General features: G+C 42.0%; 1 protein-coding gene and 1 pseudogene across 2 annotated transcripts in view; one reads left to right on the forward strand and one right to left on the reverse strand.

The window, feature by feature from the left end:
* Nucleotides 1–2,121: 2,121 nt before the first annotated feature.
* On the forward strand, nt 2,122–10,092 carry LOC101281522 (riboflavin kinase-like; annotated as a pseudogene).
* A 4,357-nt stretch (nt 10,093–14,449) lies between these two features.
* The window catches only part of MTHFS (methenyltetrahydrofolate synthetase), a 55,127-nt gene continuing 46,437 nt past the window's right edge, over nt 14,450–23,139 (reverse strand). Inside the window, exon 3 of one of the 2 annotated variants that reach the window (XM_004278337.4) lies at nt 14,450–18,586. In XM_004278337.4, coding sequence (XP_004278385.1) covers nt 18,354–18,586 — 233 coding nt within the window. In that variant the 3' untranslated portion in view covers nt 14,450–18,353. The remainder of the gene's footprint in view (nt 18,587–23,139) is intronic. The other variant, XM_033402984.2, reaches the window with a different exon arrangement.

A 23,139-nucleotide genomic window follows, 5' to 3' on the forward strand; every position in this document is an offset into this window, starting at 1 on the left:
GGTGTCCAACACACATATCCGTGCCAGCTTTACCAGCAGGTAAAAGGTAGCCAGCATGGTTCTTCAACTAGCCACCACAATCATCCATCTCCAGGTTGTATTAGAAAAGATAAGAGATTAAGACGATTCTTTGAAATAAGGGACTTTGCAGCTATAGAGAAGGCTGTGTCATTTTCCTTGCCCTCCCTGTGCCTCTGGAGGGCAGGGGCTGGGAGGAGGCTACCAGAGGTCAGCGGGAGAGTGGTTCGGTGCACGCAGTCCCAGCAGAGATTCTCACAAAGTGCCTCTATGAAAGATAGCCCGTAAGTGGGCATTTGGCATGCAGAAGGCACTGATGGCCAGGTTACACCAGCACCCACTCAGGTGAGCTTTGTCCTTTTCCTCCACTGTCAGAACTTTCTGCGCCGGAAGAAAGGAGCAAGGGAAGTGAAATACCACACCGAGACCTCTCCCCACTTCCCCACAAGTGGAAGAAAGAAACAAGCATGGAGTTGGATGAGAAAGTAAACTTTTGATATAAGGTTGGACTGAACTTTTTGAAACCTGAGAATGGAACTTCTTTTTATATCTGAAGGTGATCCAAAAACTAGAGGATCTGCCCAAAATATGTTCCTGCACAGAAAAGGGAGATCCAAAAGATCTAAAGAAAAATAAGAGAACTATTTCTGGATTGTACTAACCTGGGTTGAGAGTCATCCCTGAAACTGAATGCAGCCTCTAGTCCGCACCAGATGTTAGCACCCGGTGGACCAGGAGGCATGTGGGATCAGAGAACACATCTGGGACAGGCTGCACACCTGCAGAACACTCCTGGCTTGAGCGGTTTATACCTCTTCCACCCTACATGGCTTTGGTGTCAGAGGTCAGCTCCACCAGGTGAAACCTATTGCACCTGTAGACAACTGGACATATTTCCCATGGCTGACAAGAAGGGCATTCCAATTTAAGCTGAGCTGCTTCTCCATGTTTGTCTCTGATATTTACCTATTCCCACATTAGACTTATCTCTAAACATCAGACTTTACAACTCTGTAAAAGTTTTCCTATAACTTTAGCATGCATAAGAACCCCCTGGGGTGCTTATTTACAATGCAAATTTCCAGTCCCCTATCCCTAGAGATTCTGATTCCGTAGGTGACCTGTAGAAAACAGTCTGAAAAACAGTGCTCTAGAAAACAGTGCTGTCTAATAGAACATTCTACGGTGTTGGAAATGTTTCACCCCTGTGCTATTCAATACAGTAGGCACTTGATACGTGGCTAGTGTGACCAAAGAAGTGAATTTTAAATTTTATTCAGTTTTAAACAATGTAAATTTAAAGAGCTACATGCGACTAGGGCCGCCATCCTGAACAGCACAGCTTAGGGCTTTGCTATTCAGAGTGCACAGCAAACCAGCAGCAACACCTGAAGGTTTGTTAGAAATGCAGAATTTCAGGTCCCACTGTGGACCTACTGAATCAGAATCTGCATGTAACAAGATTCCCCAGGCGGGACTTCCCTAGCGGTCCGGTGGTGAATACTCCACGCTTCGAGTCCCCGTGCGAGCCGTGCCGCCACCGCCGCCTCCAGCCGGAGCCGGTGGCACAGGCTGCGCTGCCGTTAAGTGCTTCTTGCACCCTCAGCGGCGGCAGCGGACCGATTCCCGGGTCCGCGCCGGGTGGGGAAGCCCGAACTCACAGAGGGGAATCCCTCTCGCTTCACCCCAGCCCCCGGCTGCACCCGCGGTGGGGCGGGGATGCTCTGCCAGCCCGCGAACGGCAGAGGCGGAGGCCGCGACCAGACCCATGCATGCGCCTCCCGAGCAGGAGGAGGAAGGAGCGAACAGGGCACCCCGCATCTGGAGGGGACAGCCGCGCGCCCCTCCCCTGCGTCCGGAGCGAGAGAACTCCGAGCCTCCCACCAGGCAAAGCACAGAGGAGCGGACTGTGCACCCCGGGACCAAGGAACCTTGCGCTCCAGACCCCTTGGCAGTGGCCGTCCGGGTCCAGCAGTGCTGACTCGCACGGCACACAGCTGCACCCAGCCTGCCGCCCACAGGGCAGGGCTGACCTGCCAACAAAGTTGCGGACAGCGTGGGAGAAGCCAGCACCCCCTTTCGCCATCTCCAGCTCATGGACGAATGATTCTGCCTGTCTCACCAAGGATTGATGCTCCAGAGTAAGTAAACTGCTCAAAGAACTCATGCAAGTGGAACTTACAGCTTCCTTGATCAGACTCAACATTCAGATATCAAAGTAGACTGCAATACCTGTGTGGAAATAGAGGACAGAAAGCTGCGTGGAGGACACGCTCTTGGTGCTCCAGCCAGGCGTCAAAGCTGTGCCACTGAGGTGGGAGAGCCAAGTTCAGGACAATGGTCCACAAGAAACCTCCCAGCTCCACGTAATATCAAACGGCGAAAATCTCCCAGAGATCTCCATCTCAACGCCAAGACCCGGCTCCACTCAATGATCAGCAAGCTACAGTACAGGACATCCTATGCCAAACAACTAGCAAGACAGGAACACAACCCCATCCATTAGCACAGAGGCTGCCTAAAATCATAAGGACACAGACACCCCAAAACACACCACCAGACATGGACCTGCCCACCAGAAAGACAAGATCCAGCCACATCTACCAGAACACAGGCACTAGTCCCATCCACCAGGAAGCCTACACAACCCACTGAACCAACCTTAGCCACTGGGGAGAGACACCAAAAACAATGGAAACTACGAACTTGTAGCCTGTGAAAAGGAGACCCCAAACACAGTAAAATAAGCAAAATGAGAAGACAGAGAAACACACAGCAGATAAAGGAGCAAGGCAAAAACCCACCAGACCTAACAAATGAAGAGGAAATAGGCAGTCTACCTGAAAAAGAATTCAGAATAATGATAGTAAAGATAATCCAAAATCTTGGAAATAGAATGGAGAAAATACAAGAAACGTTTAACAAGGACCTAGAAGAACTAAAGAGCAAACAGAGATGAACACCACAATAAATGAAATTAAAAATTCTCCAGAAGGGATCAATAGCAGAATAACTGAGGCAGAAGAACGGATAAGTGACCTGGAAGATAAAATAGTGGAAATAACTACTGCAGAGGAGAATAAAGAAAAAAGAATGAAAAGAATTGAGGACAGTCTCAGAGACCTCTGGGACAACATTAAAGGCACCAACATTCGAATAATAGGGGTCCCAGAAGAAGAAGAGAAAAAGAAAGGGACTGAGAAAATATTTGAAGAGATTATAGTTGAAAACTTCCCTAATATGGGAAACGAAATAGTTAATCAAGTCCAGGAAGCACAGAGAGTCCCATACAAGATAACTCCAAGGAGAAACACACCAAGACATATATTAATCAAACTATCAAAAATTAAATACCGGGCTTCCCTGGTGGTGCAGTGGTTGAGAGTCCGTCTGCCAATGCGGGGGACACAGGTTCATGCCCCGGTCTGACAAAATCCCACAAGCCGTGGAGCGGCTGGGCCCGTGAGCCATGGCCGCTGAGCCTGCACGTCCGGAGCCTGTGCTCCGCAACAGGAGAGGCCACAACAGTGAGAGGCCCATGTACCAAAAAAAAAAAAAAAAATTAAATACAAAGAACAAATATTAAAAGGAGCAAGGGAAAAGCAACAAGTAACACATAAGGGAATCCCCATAGGTTAACAGCTGATCTTTCAGCAGAAACTATCCAAGCCAGAAGGGAGTGGCACGACATATTTAAAGTGATGAAAGAGAAAAACCAACAACCAAGATTACTTTACCCAGCAAGGATCTCATTAAGATTTGATGGAGAAATAAAAACCTTTACAGACAAGCAAAAGCTAAGAGAATTCAGCACCACCAAACCAGCTCTACAACAAATGCTAAAGGAACTTCTGTAGGCAGGAAATACAAGAGAAGGAAAAGACCTACAATAATAAACCTAAAACAATTAAGAAAATAGTAATAGGAACATACATATCGATAATTACCTTAAATGTAAATGGATTAAATGCTCCAACCAAAAGACATAGACTGGCTGAATGGATACAAAAACAAGACCCATATATATGCTGTCTACAAGAGACCCACTTCAGACCTAGGGACACATACAGACTGAAAGTGAGGGGATGGAAAAAGATATTCCATGCAAATGGAAATCAGAAGAAAGCTGGAGTAGCAATTCTCATATCAGACAAAATAGACTTTAAAACACAGACTATTACAAGAAACAAAGAAGGACACTACATAATGATCAAGGGATCAATCCAAGAGGAAGATAAAACAATTGTAAATATTTATGCACCCAACATAGGAGTACCTCAATACATTAGGCAAATACTAATGACAGTAACACAATCATAGTAGGGAACTTTAACACCCCACTTTCACCAATGGACAAATCACACAAAATGAAAATAAATAAAGAAACACAAGCTTTAAATGATACATTTTAAAAGAAGGACTTAAATGATGTTTATAGGACATTCCATCCAAAAACAACAGAATACACATTCTTCACAAGTGCTCATGGAACATTCTCCAGGATAGACCATATCTTGAGTCATAAATCAAGCCTCAGTAAATTTAAGAAAATTGAAATCATATCAAGTATCTTTTCCAACCACAATGCTATGAGACTAGGTAACAATTACAGGAAAAGATCTGTAAGAAATACAAACACATGGAGGCTAAGCAACACACTACTTAATAACCAAGAGATCACTGAAGAAATCAAAGAGGAAATAAAAAAATACCTAAAAATAAATGACAATGAAAACACAGTGACCCAAAACCTACGGGATGCAGCAAAAGCAGTTCTAAGAGGGAAGTTTATAGCTATACAAGCCTACCTTAAGAAACAGGAAACATCTCAAATAAACAACCTAACCTTACACCTAAAGCAATTAGAGAAAGAACAAAAAAACCCCAAAGTTAGCAGAAGGAAAGAAATCATAAAGATCAGATTAGAAATAAATGAAGAAGAAATGAAGGAAACGATAGCAAAGATCAATAAAACTAAAAGCTGGTTCTTTGAGAAGATAAACAAAATTGATAAACCATTACCCAGACTTATCAAGAAAAAAAGGGAGAAGACTGAAATCAATAGAATTAGAAATGAAAAAGAAGAAGTAACAACTGACACTGCAAAAATACAAAGGATCATGAGAGATCACTACAAGCAACTCTATGCCAATAAAATGGACAACCTGGAAGAAATGGACAATTTCTTACAAATGCACAACCTTCTGAGACTGAACCAGGAAGAAATAGAAAATATGGACAGACCAATCACAAGCACTGAAATTAAAACTGTGATTAAAAATTTTCCAACAAACAAAAGCCCAGGATCAGATGGCTTCACAGGCGAATTCTATCAAAAATTTAGAGAAGAGCTAACACCTATCCTTCTCAAACACTTCCAAAATATAGCAGAGGGAGGAACACTCCCAAACTCATTCTATGAGGCCACACACTCTGATACCAAAACCAGACAAAGATGTCACAAACAAAGAAAACTACAGGCCAATATCACTGATGAACATAGATGCAAAAATCCTCAACGAAATACTAGCAAACAGAATCCAACAGCACATTAAAAGAATCATACACTATGATCAAGTGGGGCTTATCCCAGGAATGCAAGGATTCTTCAATATATGCAAATCAATCAACGTGATACACCATATTAATTAATTGAAGGAGAAAAACCATATGATCATCTCAATAGATCTAGAGAAAGCTTTCGACAAAATTCAACACCCATTTATGACAAAAACCCTCCAGAAAGTAGGCATAGAGGGAACTTTCCTCAACATAATAAAGGCCATATATGACAAATCCACAGCTAACATCGTCCACAATGGTGAAAAACTGAAAGCATTTCCACTAAGATCAGGAACAAGACAGGGTTGCCCACTCTCACCACTATTATTCAACATAGTTTTGGAAGTTTTAGCCACAGCAATCAGAGAAGAAAAAGAAATAAAAGGAATCCAAATTGGAAAAGAAGAAGTAAAGCTGGCACTGCTTGCAGATGACATGATACTACACATAGAAAATCCTAAAGATGCTACCAGAAAACTACTAGAGCTAATCAATGAATTTGGTAAAGTTGCAGGATACAAAATTAATGCACAGAAATCTCTTGCATTCCTATACACTAATTATGAAAAATCTGAAAGTGAAATCAAGAAAACACTCCCATTTACCATTGCAACAAAAAGAATAAAATATCTAGGAATAAACCTACCTAAGGAGACAAAAGACCTGTATGCGGAAAATTATAAGACACTGATGAAAGAAATTAAAGATGATACAAATACATGGAGAGGTATACCATGTTCTTGGATTGGAAAAATCAACATTGTGAAAATGACTCTACTACACAAAGCAATCTACAGATTCAATGCAATCCCTATCAAACTACCAAGGGCATTTTTCACAGATCTAGAACAAAAAATTTCACAGTTTGTATGGAAACACAAAAGATCCCGAATAGCCAAAGCAACCTTGAGAAAGAAAAATAGAGCTGGAGGAATGAGGCTCCCTGACTTCAGACTATACTACAAAGCTACAGTAATCAAGACAGTATGGTACTAGCACAAAAACAGAAATATTGATAAATGGAACAGGATAGAAAGCCCAGAGATAAACCCACGCACATATGGTCACCTTATCTTTGATAAAGGAGGCAAGAATATACAGTGGAGAAAAGACAACCTCTTCAATAAGTGGTGCTGGGAAAACTGGACAGCTACATGTAAAGGAATGAAATTAGAACACTCCCTAACACCATACACAAAAATAAACTCAAAATGGATTAAAGACCTAAATGTAAGTCCAGACACCATCAAACTCTTAGAGGAAAACATAGGCAGAACACTCTATGACATAAATCACAGCAAGATCCTTTATGACCCACCTCCTAGAGAAATGGAAATAAAAACAAAAATAAACAAATGGGGCCTAATGAAACTTAAAAGCTTTTGCACAGAAAAGGAAACCATAAACAAGACGAAAAGACAACCCTCAGAATGGGAGAAAATATTTGCAAATGAAGCAATTGACAAAGGATTAATCTCCAAAACATACAAGCAACTCATGCAGCTCAATATCAAAAAAAAACCCAAACAACCCAATCCATAAATTGGCAGAAGACCTAAATAGACATTTCTCCAAAGAATATATACATATTGCCAACAAACACATAAAAGAATGGTCAACATCATTAACCATTAGAGAAATGCAAATCAAAACTACAATGAGATATCATCTCACACCAGTCAGGATGGCCATCATCAAAAAATCTACAAACAATAAATGCTGGAGAGGGTGTGGAGAAAAGGGAACCCTCTTGCACTGTTGGTGGGAATGAAAATTAATACAGCCACTATGGAGAACAGTATGGAGGTTCCTTAAAAAACTAAAAATAGAACTACCATACAACCCAGCAATCCCACTACTGGGCAGATACCCTGAGAAAACCATAATTCAAAAGGAGTCATGTACCAAAATGTTCATTGCAGCTCTATTTACAGTAGCCAGGACATGGAAGCAACCTAAGTGTCCATCACCAGATGAATGCATACAGAAGATGTGGCACGTATATACAATGGAATATTACTCAGCCATAAAAAGGAATGAAATTGAGTTATTTGTAGTGAGGCGGATGGACCTAGAGACTGTCATACAGAGTGAAGTAAGTCAGAAAGAGAAAAACAAATACCGTATGCTAACACATATATATGGAATCTAAAAAAAAATGGTCAGAAGAACCTAGGGACAAGATGGGAATAAAGATGCAGAACTGCTAGAGAATGGACTTGAGGATACGGGGAGGGGGAAGGGTAAGCTGGGACAAAGTGAGAGAGTGGCATGGACATATATACACTACCAAACGTAAAATAGATAGCTAGTGGGAAGCAGCTGCATAGCACAGAGAGATCAGCTCGGTGTTTTGTGACCACCTAGAGTGGTGGGATAGGGAGGGTGGGAGGGAGGGAGATGCAAGAGGGAAGAGATATGGGGACATATGTATATGTATAACTGATTCATTTTGTTATAAAGCAGAAACTGACACACCACTGTAAAGCTATTATACTCTAATAAAGATGTTAAAAAAAAAAAAATAAGACTCCACGCTTCCATAGCATGAAGCACAGTTTCGATCCCTGGTCGGGGAACTAAGATCCCACATTACCCACCGTGCAGCCCCCAAAAGTAAATAATAAATTAATTAAAAAAAAAAAAAGATCCACAGGCAATCGATAAGTCACTTTCGAGAACATTTTCGTTCCTCATTGAGATCTCCCATTCCTGAACTACGTGCTGTTAACACAGCTCTCTTATTCTAGATGCATTCTAATAGCCAACTGTATAATGATCTAATCTAGCTCTTACCCAGAATATGGGATTCTGATGTAACTAGAACTATTGGTCTAGAAGAAATGAGGTGTGTGTGTGTGTGTGTGTGTGTGTGTGTGTGTGTGTGTGTGTGTGTTGAGAGAGAAAGAGGGAGAGAGAGATAAGAAGGGAGGTTGTAATAAAGTTATAAAGGGTCCTAGATGCTAGCCAGGGGTTTACATTTTATTCTTTAGGCAACAGAGAACCATCAAAAGCTGTTAAGCAGGCAAGCGATATAAGTAGAGTTATATATTTTACGACGATAACGCACGGAAGCATGGAGGGTGGAGGGGAGGATGTGCCTCCCCACACCGCTATCTCCATTGTCCACTGGGTCTTATATCAATATTAAGCATTACTACAGGGAGTAGCATTGGCCACCGTACCTTCTTGTTAGATTTGAGGAACAGCAAATATTTAGGACTTATAGGATCTATCTATTCTCCAGCATCAACGTCCACAAGTATCCAACCCAGATCTTCAGAATAATATAGTACTCGTTCTCTTTTCATGAGAGGAAATAACAAACACTTTTTGCATTTCAATTCTAAAGAGATTATTTCTCAGTGATAAACCAGATGTTCACCATTTCTAATAGTGAACTCCTTGGGATCTGATTCACCACTGAAACAATTGTTTGCTTCTTAAGTATACTTTTTAAACATATCATTTTAAGACTAAAAGTATAGGTAGGGACTTCCAAGGTCGCCGGCGTTCCGGAGCCCAGACGCAGCCTCTGAGTCACCCAACACCTTCTTTTCGGTCAGCTGCGTGAGGGTCTCGCCGGGGCATGTCGTCCGTGCCGCTCGGCCCGGGTACGCCTGTGCGCTCGCCCCGCCGGCCGGCCTGCGGAGCTCCCGCCCGTGTCCCCCAGCGGGTCCGGGAGGTCCTGGCACCGCCTCGATGGCGGCTCCGCCGGACGCGCAGACTGGACCGCAGCCCGCACCCCGAGCTGACGGCGTCATGAGGCACCTGCCCTACTTCTGCCGCGGCCAGGTGGTGCGGGGCTTCGGTCGCAGCTCCAAGCAGCTGGGCATCCCTACAGCTAACTTTCCTAAACAAGTAATAGATAATCTTCCAGCTGATGTATCCACTGGCATTTACCATGGTTGGGTCAGTGTTGGAAGTGGAGACGTCCATAAGATGGTGATGAGCATAGGATGGAACCCATACTACAAGAATACGAAAAAGTCCATGGAAACTCGTATCATGCATACTTTCAAAGAGGACTTCTATGGGGAACTTCTCAATGTGGCCGTCGTCGGCTACCTCAGACCAGAAAAGAACTTTGATTCTTTAGAGTCACTTATTTCAGCAATTCAAGGTGATATTGAGGAAGCTAAGAAACGACTAGATTTACCAGAACATTTGAAACTCAAAGAAGACAATTTCTTCCAGGTTCCTAAAAGCAAAATAATGAATGGCCACTGATGGAAAGGCATCTTATTTATTCATTCACTGTTTTCTAATATTTTACTGCTCATAACTCTACAGCCTCATCCTGGTTATATTTTAAAAATCAAACATTTTCCTACAGCTGTGAATTAAACAGTACAATGTAGTTACCATATTATGTTCCAACTGTTCAATTAAACCCATCATGTTACAGTACTAAAAAGGTTCATTTTAAAAATCAAGATTCTTTTTTATGTAATATGCTGATTAAAATGTACACTTGAGAGGTCTTAAGTGTTTTTTAATAGAAATGAAATATATATAAATATGGGTAACAGGCAAGTCACTAGTTTGAGATGAGAACTATAATTCTCATGGTAAAATTTTAGCATGCATGTACTGTGTAGCATGCTCTGCTAATCAGAAGGCTTATAAAAGTAACTATATTAAGCAGAGGTTTGACAGTTTATTACAAACCTAAGGGGAAAAATCCAGACTTCGTATTTTTGATATTTTGTGCATTTATATATTATTATAGACATAAAGACTTGTGAAATTTCATTTCAATTAGTCATTTCCTTTAAGGGCTCAAATCATTGTACTGGGTTCCATTTTTGTTACAGCTGCCTCAGTTCTAATTGGTCTAGACTCTCTCCCTATTAGTTTTTTTGTTTTTCTTTTAAAACAGTAAAATGAGTGTTTTTTGAATCTCTAGGTCTCATTTTTGTGTTGTATAACACTTCCCTCTTTAAGAGTAGATATTCTTCAACATTTTTCTTAACCTTTGTTTTCTGTAAACAATTGTGTGTCAGTTTTTCCATTTAGAATATCCAACTCTACATTTACAAAATGTAGAGTTTCATCTGCATCTGTATCTGCCATCCCATCCCTTCACTATATGAAGAGTGATTAAGTGCATATCTCTTGCATTTTAGAAAAAACACCCAAAACTTCATCTGTAGGTTTCCCCAAAGTTTAAATGAACACCTAGCAGTTCATTTATATATACCAGTTTCTTAAACAACACAAAATACTTGTTTCCCCCCTAGGGAAACTAGTTAAGAGCCAACTAAACTATGAAATACAAAGTTATTTGTTTTTAATGTAATTATATGTTCCTGAGCAAATGCAAACTGTTGTAGCTGTGTGTGCACAATGTAATTTAAGGCTAAAGAGTGCTATCTAGAAGGTAATTTTAAAGATAACTCATTATAAAACCATTTTCCCCTAATCTGCATAAATGAGAGAACTGATTTTAACAAAACTGTTTATATAATATTTAGAAAAACATCTAAAGCTAATGTTGGAGAAGGGGGAAGCAGGAATAAATTCAGTTGGATTGTTTTGACTTTTTGGTGTATGAATTTACGGCAAACAATGTAGTATGTGTCTTTTTCATTTCTTATTTATAGAAATACTTAGAAAATGTAATTTCATGTTAGAAATCCTATACTTGAAAGAAGCCCCAATTATCAGTGGTTCTATGAAACAAAGTTAAAAACAAACATGGAAGATGTAAAAAAGATGTGTTTCTTTGAGTAGCTTGTGACTGATTATATCCTCATTAAGTGTGAAAATTCTTTGATATTGTCACCTTACATTTTGTTAAATAACTTAGTGTTTTTGAAAAACCTATAGTGTGTGGTTTAGGACTTAGTTAATAGTGTCTACAATTTTTTAAGTTTTATATTAAGTGTTTATATATTATAAGAAATGGCAGTAGGGCCACTTTTGATTAGTCAGTGTTTTCAGGCCTTGAAATAAACCTTGATCAAGTGAAAAAAAAAGTATAGGTAGGATATTTACGGGACACATATAAGAAAAACAGCTGCAACTGGGGGGTGGGCAGAGATATGAAATGCAAAGAGAATTGAGGGACTTAAAAAGTGCTCCTCGTCTTTTATTTAGGCTCAGAAGTTCTCTGATGCACCCAAACAGTGGATACTGGTCAGCCAGGCGAAGTCTGAGAGGAAAAGAACCAAAAGAAAGGCATCTGCTGTTTCCTAGGTGACAGGGTTCTTTAAGGCACTCTGTTTGTCAAGGACTAACTTAGAGAAATTATTTCTCCTAGTACTCAAAACACTGTGGGCAAGAGAACAGCCCCAAAAGATCACTCAGAAGACAAGGAGACCAGTATTGGTACACAGGGGACCAGCGAGATGAAAGGGTCATGGGAGGTCAGATACAAACATGTGGTCAACAAGAGCCAAGGAGAGGAGGGGCGGATGAAGTCAGTGCCCTGCAGCTCAGGCCGTCTCTTAATGGAGGGACCAGAGAACCAAACCCTCTACCCATCCAGCTGGGAGGACATGTTCTTAGAGCACTGGTCTCCAAACAGGGTGACACGCCCCAGGGAGTGGGCAAGGTGAACCACTGGGGCTTGGGAAGAAATTAGAATCTCTAGTTATATTTATTTTTTATCTTTAAAAGACAAGGAATTAAGTTTTGCTGAAGCTTAAAACATAGATTGACGTCGGCCCCTCACTCTGCCAGCACATCAGAAGGCCCCATGTCCAGTTAGTATGCAAGCCAGAAAATAGCTGTTGGATACTGTGAAAGGAAGTGTTTCGTTCCTTTCAGCATACTGAGACGTACTGTGTTATTTTAATATTTCCAAGCACATGGATTTATGTGTTACATTATGTAGTTTTTACTAAACCAACCCTCTTAAAATGGAAAAGTGGCTTAAAAAGATTCTTGCAAAGAAACAGTAGCACAAAGATAATTCGAATAATGCAAACACAAGCGAGCAACAACAGCCGATATACTTCTGCTACGGGTAAAAGCTATTCATCAGCCATATGACAAGGAAAAAGAACAGTGAGATTTGCCAGCAAGTGAGCCGCCAAACTTGAAATGATCACAAAGATATTTTGTATCAGGGATCTGTGCTCATCATAGTAATGATGAACCTCACTCTTCAAATATATACTGAAAAGTGTGAAGCCACTGTGGTTAGCAGAAGCTATGGGTCCAGAAGATGAAGACAAACCTCCATAATGTTTTCAGTAATATTTAATATCATGAATTACTAACTAATATACTTTAAACAATGTTCCCTAAATATAATCCTAAATGTTTATGTCTTTTTTCTTCCTTAATAGTAAAAACCCAAAATGTAGCATACCATGTAGAAAACACTTGTTCTTCCTGCCATGGAAATATGGATGAAGTACTCATAAAACAATTTAGGGGTAAAAATATCTGGGCACATTTGTCAAGATATACTATTGGATACCATGTAGAAAGCACTGCTGGGACTTCCCTGGTGGTCCAGTGGTTAAGACTCTGCACTTCCACTGCAGGGGGCCTGGGCTCGATCCCTGGTCAGGGAACTAGATCCCACATGCATGCCGTAACTAAGAGTTTGCATGCCACAACTAAGGAGCCCGTGTGCCACAACTAAGGAGCTGGTGAGCCACAACTAAGGAGCCCAGAAGCTGCAACTAAGGAGCCCAGATGCGACAACTAAGGAGACTGCCTGCTTGGACTAAGACCTGGTGCAACCAAATAAATAAACACTAAAAAAAAAAAAAAAAAAAAAGATGAGTTTTGCACGTTTTTTTTACACAAAGGTTGAGTGTTCAAAACTTTTTGACTTTTCTATGATTATAAATGGCCACCAGTAAATTGCTACCTAAGCAAATATCTCCCTGCATTCCACACCTCCACACCAAATACATCTCATTTGAATCTTCAGGGTAAAAGTCACATATCATCTAAGACACAGAAAGGAGCTTTTTTCAGAAAGAAACATGGTATGGAGAGAGCATACTGAAAACGGTTATTTGGAAATATTTTCATCATTATATGATTATGTTGCGATAAACTATGCTTGACATCTATAAACACTTTCGTATCTGCACAACTAAAAAACTTGGAAGCAGAATTTTTCTAATTCAGTTTAAAATCTTTCAAGGAGTTTCAATAAGTTTAAAACCCATTTACTAACAAAGTAAATGTGCAGCAGCTTCTGATTAATATGCAAGAATAATCCACCTCAAGAATATGGATACTTACTCGCCCAATTTCAACTTTTTAAAAAATTTGCAAAACTGACAGAACTGCAAATTTTAGTGTAAGGGCAGTACTGCTTCCATGTGGATCTGCTTATTTCTGGAAGGCATCTTTTTCAGCTATAGAAGCCCTTAAAACCAAATACTAAAATAAACTGAAATTAGAACTAGACTTTTGAATCATTCAAAAGGGGTTAAAATAAGGTTTTCAAAAATAGTAAATTTCCAAAAAACGTCCATCATGTTGCTCTCCTTTATAGAAATTGAGTACATTATATTATAAATTATAGATATAACTGCTTCAATGATCTCATCTTTTCCTTTTATGTATATGTTTCCTAACATACATAATTATTATTTAAAAAGAAATTTGCCACTTATTTTTTTAACATCTTTATTGGAGTATAATTGCTTTACAATGGTGTGTTAGTTTCTGCTGTATAACAAAGTGAATCATCTGTACATATACATATGTCCCCGTATCTCCTCCCTCTTCTGCCTCCCTCCCACTCTCCCTATCCCACCCCTCTAGGTGGTCACAGAGCACCGAGCTGATCTCCCTCTACTATCGCCCATCTCTGGAGCTTGCTTAGGTGGTGTTCTGCCTTCTGTGGGCACACTGGGATGGAATCCCCTCTCCTCATGCACGCCGAAACAAAGGTCTTTCGCCTCTCTGGCAGTTCCAAACTTTTTCCCCAGACTCCCTCCCAGCTAGCTGTGGCGCACTAGCCCCCTTCAGGCTGTGTTCATGCAGCCAACCCCAGTCCTCTCCCTGGGATCCACCAAAGCCCGAGCCTCAGCTCCCAGCCCCACCCGTCCCGGCGGCTGAGCAGACAAGCCTCTCGGGCTGGTAAGTGCTGGTCGGCACTGATCCTCTGTGCGGGAATCTCTCCGCTTTGCCCTCCGCACCCCTGTTGCTGTGCTCTCCTCCGCGGCTCCGAAGCTTCCCCACTCCGCCACCCGCAGTCTCCACCCGCGAAGGGGCTTCCTAGTGTGTGGAAACCTTTCCTCCTTCACAGCTCCCTCCCACTGGTGCAGGTCTTGTCCCTATCCTTTTGTCTCTGTTTTTTTTCTTTTGCTCTACCCAGGTATGCGGGGATTTTCTTGCCTTTTGGGAAGTCTGATGTCTTCTGCTAGCGTTCAGTAGTTGTTCTGTAGTTGTTCCGCATGTAGATGTATTTTTGATGTATTTATGAGGAGGAAGGTGATCTCCACATCTCAGTCCTCCGCCATTTTGAACATCTCTCCACTTATTTTTAAGCACATAAATAAACATATATTTGGGGCAGGGGCTTGCAGGGATTAGAGATCACCCTTACAGGGCAGGAGGCCTAAGACTGCCTGGACATAGGAGGAAAGATGACCATAAAGATGCAAAGAAGAAATGTATTAACAAGGCCAAACAGCACAGATAATGCAACACACACATATGGACTGGCCAAGGAAGGAATTGCAACTGCAGTAATAGAAAATGTGTTCCAGAATAATCCAACCCTGAGATGATGCTGAAAGGAGAGAATCTCAGCAGCAAATAGCAACCAACGTAAAAACCGGCAAGGTCACCACGCACTCAGGGCAACAAACACATTGGTTCATTCCTTCATCAAGGATTTATTGGCCATTTATTTTGTGCTAGGGACTGTGATAGGTACTGGAGTAAACCATGAACTTGGCAGAAAATCTTCTTTTGAGGAGGTGACAGGCAAGTGGAGGAAATAAGTATGTTAACTTATGACTAAATGCAATGTGATTAACTGAATTTCAATGATCTCTGAAAGGAAAAAAAAAAACAAAAAAAGAACTGGGACCAGAAACCAATAAGCTTCTGCACCATGTCACCCACGCCTAGACATAAGACACAGTTATCCATCTCTTACTTAGTAGAATTCTGTAATTAGTGTACTGTTCTTACTGATATCTGTTAGATGAACTAAAGTTAATGGTTTACTTTCTGGTTAAATTAAGCACAGTTCTATAGAATAGGCAATTATAGACATACATATATTTCCAATTCCCCAATACTAAGGATTGTTCTGTTCAGATCTCGTTGCTATTTCTCTTCTGCCTGGACTGTCCCCTCACCTAAGACCATCATCATTCTTCTTTCATGTTGGCTCTCTTCCTGAATTCGAGGCCTTGTTCTCAGCCTCTGCTTGTGTCATCATCACCTGCACCGTCAGGGCTTTTTCCCCTTTCCTATACCCTCTGCGCAATGACCACTGCCCATTAGTGGTCACTGGGGAAAGGTCCTCTTTCCAGGCGAGGGACCCTGCAGCCCTCGGGCTTTCCTGGATCTCAGCCCCTGGGTCTTCTGGCCAGTTGATTTTGTGTTCTGTTTGCACTTGAGGAGCTGGGGAGGGGCTTTTCAATGCTCTCCTTTGCCAGAAGAACACAGATTAAGTTCTAACGTGTTAAAGTTCTAAAGTTTCCAGACCTGCAGCCGTCCAGGAATTTTACTGTTTAACCACTTCAGACCAACAGCCATGTCAGCTATGTTAACTTTCACCTTAACCTTATGGTTGAAGTAACCCTTAAGATTTCTCACCAGTACAGTAATGTGGTTTCACGGCTTGTAGAAATTCCGTCTCCCTCCCATTTCTCACTGTATATACTATATTGTGAACGTTTGATTTTAGCCCAATTGACATTTTTTAAGTGTTTTTACTTTTGTGCATAAAACACCAAATCATACGGTATTATGAACAGGGATGCGTGTTTCAAATGAAACACATCTGAATGTATTCAACTAACTCATTCAAAAAAAATTCTCATTGTCATACTAGGTAGTCAAAATCTGAATCAGCACTTCTCCATTCAGACTGGCCACACGTCCAGAGTTCAACGGCCACATGTAGCGCTTATGCTGGCCAGTTCTAGAAAACCGATTTGTTCATGTGGACGAGAGTATCAAATGAGGAGAGACACAGGTCATTAAATAAATTGTTTCTTCACAAACTAGAAAATATGTTTCTGGAGTCGAAAACAATGCCGAAGAAGTAAAGTCTTTCCTCCAAACTAACAAGTATTAATTTCTAAGCTAAATAATTTTATGTCAATATAAATTACAATTAGCAATCTAATAAATTCTAGTACCTTGGATTTTTAAAAAAATTATCTAACACCCACCATTGTCTGTGTGTCTACCAAAAGGGGGAAGTATAAAGATTATCCCTGTTCTTTGGCACTCACAGTCTGGTGAAGGGGTAGGCATGGCCATTAATATTTGACATGTAGGACAATGTGATAAGGAGGACAATGACCAGGGCCACTTAAACAAGTGAAGGAACACAGGAAGACTTCATAGAAGAGGTGACATTGGAGCTGAGTCTTGAAGGATAAACAAGAGTCTTCCAAATGAACAAAAGAGGAAAGAGCACTGCAGCCAGAGGAAAAGCACACTTACAAGGCACAAAGGGCAGAAGAAGCTGGCAGTGTTTAGGGAGCTATGTGAACGTTTGCATAAGTTGTAGAGAAGAAGAATATGGGGAGAAGAGAGGCTAGAAAGAGACAAGTAGGGGTCCTTCATGATCAGGTTCATGTTTGATAAGATCACTTTGACTGTAGTTTGAGAAATAAAATGAAGAGGACCAGACTGAAGGCAAGGAAGCCACGGCTGAGGCTCTTGCCCAGTTCAGCTTAGAGATGCTAAGAGACTGGACAAAAGGCACGACAGGGCGAGGAGAGAAGGGAACAGATATAAGAGGGTTTCCAGAAGCAGAATCAACAGGACCTGATGAGAGGTAGGATGTGGGGTGTGAGTGAGAGAGCAGGACCCAGGAAGCCCCCTGGGTCTCTGGTTATAACCAAATCTTCCCCCCACAAAATTCCCTTTCCCTGGCTGTGATGGCATCTGCCAACCTTCAGCCCAAATTTCATTTCCAAAGCAGATACCACCCAAAAACAGAAATAATTTCTAACTTACAGGATATCAGATCTTAAACTCGTAAGTGACTGACACACAGAACAGCAGAGATGGAAACAAATCGGCCGAAATTAAAATATCTAAATCAGAAAAGGTTTCAGTCCTTGAACCATCAAAAGCTACAAACTGTCAGACATAAAATTTCAGGTTGAGTAAGTGAAGCCATGATGAAAGGGTATAATATTCTTGGAGAACTTTGTACACAAAGCAAACACCAATAAATCATTTAATAATTGCTGAATCTCCATATGTGTGCCAGACTGACCCAGGCCCATGACAGGACTTAATGAAAGTGTCCACTACAGATGAGCTTATTTTCCCCTCACACTCTGAGTTGGAGCATAGTGCCTCATAAATATTTAACTTAAACTATAAAACAGAAAGATCAACCTGGGACATTAATACCAGAAATTTAAGCTGAAAATCATATGGTGATAGGCTCCGTTTTAATTAATGTTCTATTACACACACTGCTATTGATTTTTTAAAATGGTTTCATGTTCGGTATCTAACAATTACACTGAAAACAGCCCATATTCACATTATTGTGCAATTTCCACTAATTTCTGACAAGGGAAAATACACATGTTTGGCTTTTCTCTGGCACAAAACCTTGATTATTTGGCTGTGGTCATCAGGATTTAAGATGCTGAGGAGTCTTCGTAAAGCACTTCATCTACCTTCATGTCATTTTCATCCACGGGGACCTGAAGGCAAATCTGCTCTTTGAAAGCCAAGGCCAGGGTGTAGGGCCTCACATCCTGGGACTGCAGACAGCGCTTCAGGTAGGCATCGTAGTAGCCCTTGCCCCGCCCCAAACGGTTGCCGTGTTTGTCAAACCCAAGACCCGGCATGAAGATGAGATCAAGTCCCCCTGCGGAAATGAGGAATAAAGTTATGAAGGTTAATGGTGTCTGGAAAAGACTGATCGCTTCCAGATCTGGTTTTTGTTTTTTAATGACATCATTTTCTCTGATTTTTAAAGAAATACATGATCACTCTAGAAAAATCCTAACAGTAAAGAGTTGGACAAAGAAAGAAGTAAAAATTACTCAGCAACTAGTAAGTCCGTCATCCATCCCCTGGCCGTTCTTTCATGTATACCTGTACAGAAATGCCAGATTCCCAGGCCCCGTCCACACCTAGTTAAAGAGAATCTCCAGGGATAGGGCCTAAGAATTCCTTTTTCTCTAATTTTCTTTCTTTAAGCATACAGCTGACCCTACATACTGTCCCAGGACACTGACAACTGAAGGAGTGGGAGAGGGTCAGAAAGAAGCCAGAAAGGACGGAGCTATTCTCAAAGTCGATGAGCAGAGGAGGGTTAGCTGTTAAGAGGACCAAGCTTACCCTCTTCATTTCCCCTCTTACTGGAGAGGGAAGGCCGGGTTGTCCTGCTTCCCTGGATTCATGTGAGAGCAACCTTCGACCCACTCAAGAACATTCCAAAGGTACAAGATGGGGACCCATAATTGGTCCTCTGGCTGGAACTCTCCCAGGGAACACAGGGACCAGAACTGGCCATGGCATCATCAGGGCAGAGCTGGCTGCTGGGGCTCAAGGTAGAAGGCAGGGTCTTGAAAGTTATAAAAAGCTGACCACAGTGAAAGGTGTGATGAATGCTATAAAGGTCACGAGGATGTCCATGGATTTTGTGAGGTCCAGGGAATGGTCTCCAGCCCCTTGCAGGGAGCACGACGCACCAGCACTACTCAAGAGGCACATCACTTACGCAACGCAGCAGTCTGTCTGTAGCCTTCCTGTACTGAGCCTTGGCCTTTTGAGGGCTGTCCTGGGGGCTTCTGGGTGACCTACAGCTTAGCAAGGGCTAACCACTCATACAGCATTGCTGGCAAGGACATACCAGGGTTGGAAGCCATGAATTCTCTGGAACAGGGTGTTCAGGGTAGAGGTATTCAGACTGCCAGCTAGGCTGGCCCCCACTGTAGCAGCTGTTACGACTCCCTGCAGAGCCGTGAGGTGAACTCAGCTTCTCTCCGGCTCCCAGCACACACCTGTAATCCCTTGCCTGCAAAAATCTGGTAGAGCACGCCTCAGATTACGGTCCTGACCTTCTCATGGAAACCTGCTCGCCTACTCCAATCCCAACTTGCTAAGAGGCCCTGGTCTCTGACTTTCATCTTTCCTCCCTGTCTCTGCCCTGCTCATCTCTCTTGGGAATAATGGTAGCTTGTGCACTTGACTTTGCTTCCTCCAAGTCCTCCTGCTGTTGCCAGAGCACTCTTGGGCTTAAAGTTCAGCTCCGTCATTATACCCAGAACACACACGCACACAGCTTTTCCTAGGTTTCTTGCGTCTTTACAGTGTGGCAAAGGTGCTTTGTAAAGTCCTCTGGGGGATACACAGATACATCCCTGCCCTTCAGGAGACGGAGTTCAGTTAACATAAAAAATGCACACGTGTAACATCCATTCCAACGTAAGGCAGCAGTGCCTGCCAATTGCCCAAAAAGCATTAGGAACAAGAAGTCCTAGAGACTTCAGCAGAGGGACAGCAACATGGCTGGGTGGTCAGGGAAGGATCCATGGGCAACTTTGACTTGACCTAGGTTTTTAAGAATGTGCCAGAGTTGGATCTGAGTGTATTTCAGAAACCAAGGGAAGGGGCTTCCCTGGTGGCGCAGTGGTTGAGAGTCCGCCTGCCGATGCTGGGGACATGGGTTCGTGACCTGGTCCGGGAAGATCCCACATGCCACGGAGCGGCTGGGCCCGTGAGCCATGACCGCTGAGCCGGCGCGTCCGGAGCCTGTGCTCCGCAACGGGAGAGGCCACAACAGTGAGAGGTCCACATACCGCGAAAAAAAAAAAAAAAAAAAGAAACCAAGGGAAGAATGGCAGGAGCAGAGTGATGAGGAGGGAATAGGGCAGAAGGACCAGGCTGAGGAGTAGCAGAGGCATGTGGAGTTCGTCAGGTAGGGGCAAAAAGATTTAGGAGTTAAAGGCAAAGAGACCCCTACAACCCAAAAACAAGTAACCCAATTAAAAAAATGGATGAAAGACTTGAATAGACATTTATGCAAAGAAGGCCAAAAAAATGACCAAAAAGTATATGAAAAGATGCTCAACATCATTAAATCATCAGAGAAATGCAAGTTAACACCTCCATGAGACATCACCTCACACCTGTTAAGACAGCCATATTTTTAAAAAACAGAAAACAATAAATGTTGGTGAGGATGTGGAGAAATTGGAACATTTGTGCATTGTTGCTGGGAATATAAAAAGATGCAGCTGCCGTAGAAAACAGTATGGAGAGTCCTCAAAAAACTAAAAATAGATCTCCCATATGATCCAGCAATCACGTCTCTGAGTATTTACCCAAAAGAACTGAAGTCAGGGTATTGAAGAGATCCTTGTACTCCCATGTTCACTACAGCATTATTCACAATAGCCAAGAGTTGTTAATAACCTAAATGTCCATCAACAGATAACTGGATAGACAAAATGTGGTACATACAATGCAATATTATTCAACCATGAAAAAAAAGGAAAATCTGTCATACGCTACAACGTAGAAGTACTTTGAGGACATTAGGTGAAGCAAACTAAGCCAGTTGCAGAAGGACAAATACTGCATGATTCCACTTACAGAAGGTATCGAAAGAAGCCAAACTCATAGAAGCAGAAAGTAAAATGGTGGTTGCCAGGGGCTGGGGGAAGAAGTAAATGAAGAGTTAAATCTACTGTACAACATTAACAAGCCTGTACCATATATTTTAAAATCTGTTAAGAGGGTGGATCTCATGTTATGTGTTATTTACCATAATTTTTTTTTAAGGCAAAGGTAACAAAAGGACAGCCAGGAAAATTTCCATCAGAGTCAACACACGAGAAAAAGAAGGTAGAACTTCAGAGCATTCACCTGTGGGCAGTTGGCAGACGAGAATGAAGGAAGGAAACAGAAAGCTAAGAAAACAATGTTCTCAAATCCTTCGCGTTAGAATTAATGCTGCCCCCTCTATTCCTGCTCCTCTCTGTACTCCGATTATAGCTCTCCCGGAAGTCTACCTTGTACTACAGCTGTTTGTATATGTCTCTGGCTGCCCTACCAGATCGAAAATTTCCTTGAGGACCATAATTTTTTCCAAGTCATCCTCCATGCTTGAATTTTAATAGAATTCTAGGCCAACCTGAAAGATGAGTGTATATATATATATATATATATACAAATATATATATATATATATATTTTTAATGATTTTCTTTTATGTGGACCATTTTAAAGTCTTTATTGAATTTGTTACAATACTGCTTCTGTTTTATGTTTTTTTTGGTTTTTTGGCCATGAGGCATGTGGGATCTTAGCTCCCCAACCAGGGAGTAAGGTAAGGACAAGACAATATCATTAGATTCAGCAACAAGGGAATCAGCAGGGCAAGGATACTTTAAGTGGGGAGATGGGGACAGACGCTGAGCTGCAGAATCTTCACTGACCAAAAAAAAATGAGGAAAGAGGATTCTACAAAGGCCTTTATTTATTCTTGAGGCTGAAAGTCTGTGCTAGGCACTGAGGATTCAGTTCACCTTCACAAAACATTCTTTTTAACTCTGGCCAAGGAGGCAGCAGCTGGGCCACAGACACCTCTTAGGATGCTCTGAATTCAGACTCCCCATCCTGGGTTCTGCAGAAGAATATAATCAGCTCAGCCAGTGGACTATCTTTGCCCTAATACTAAAAAGAAGGCTGAAAACAGTCAGTGTGAGAGCCCAGCAGTTAAACAGAGCTTTCTAACCCTACTTTCAACATGTCCTGTGCAGAGCCTTCTATTTCTTTCTCCTCTCTCTTCTTTCTAAGCCGGGTGTCATGGCCATGTCTCCCACAAAGTCCTCCTCAGGAACTTCATGACTCAGGGACTCCTTCTCCAGGCACCTCTCTGCACTATTGCCAGAGTCCTCAGCTCCACTTGTGATTCCGAAGGTGCCATTTCTCCCAGAAGTCCAACTACTCACCCCACCTCCAGGCACTGCTGGTCCCAATCCATCCTAAAACGTGGCCTTCATCATGACTCCCCATGCCCCAGAACTTTTAGTCACTAACGATCTCTTAAAGATAACATCAAACTGGGTATGCGGAGCCCACTACACTCTCACCCCAGTCACCTCTCCAACATTACCTCCCGTTCAGTTATACTTGGGAGATCCTAGTTAAATGGATGGACTCGTTATCCCACAAGCCCACCCCCCAACTTCCCGCTTTTGCTCTTGTGATGCTATTTTCCATGCCTGTAAGATCCTTCTAATCTTTTCATTAATTTGTCTAATCACAACAGTCCTAACAAACCTCAGTGAAACTTCCATCTAGTCCTCCCTGCCCATGCAGTTCAGTGTGACTGGCTCTTATCCTACACTGCGAGGTGCCCATGGTCCATTAAGTAGGACGAATCCTTTCCCCTACCTCTGGGAGCAG

Source organism: Orcinus orca, chromosome 2 (assembly GCF_937001465.1).
Source record: "Orcinus orca chromosome 2, mOrcOrc1.1, whole genome shotgun sequence".
NCBI lineage: Eukaryota > Metazoa > Chordata > Mammalia > Artiodactyla > Delphinidae > Orcinus > Orcinus orca.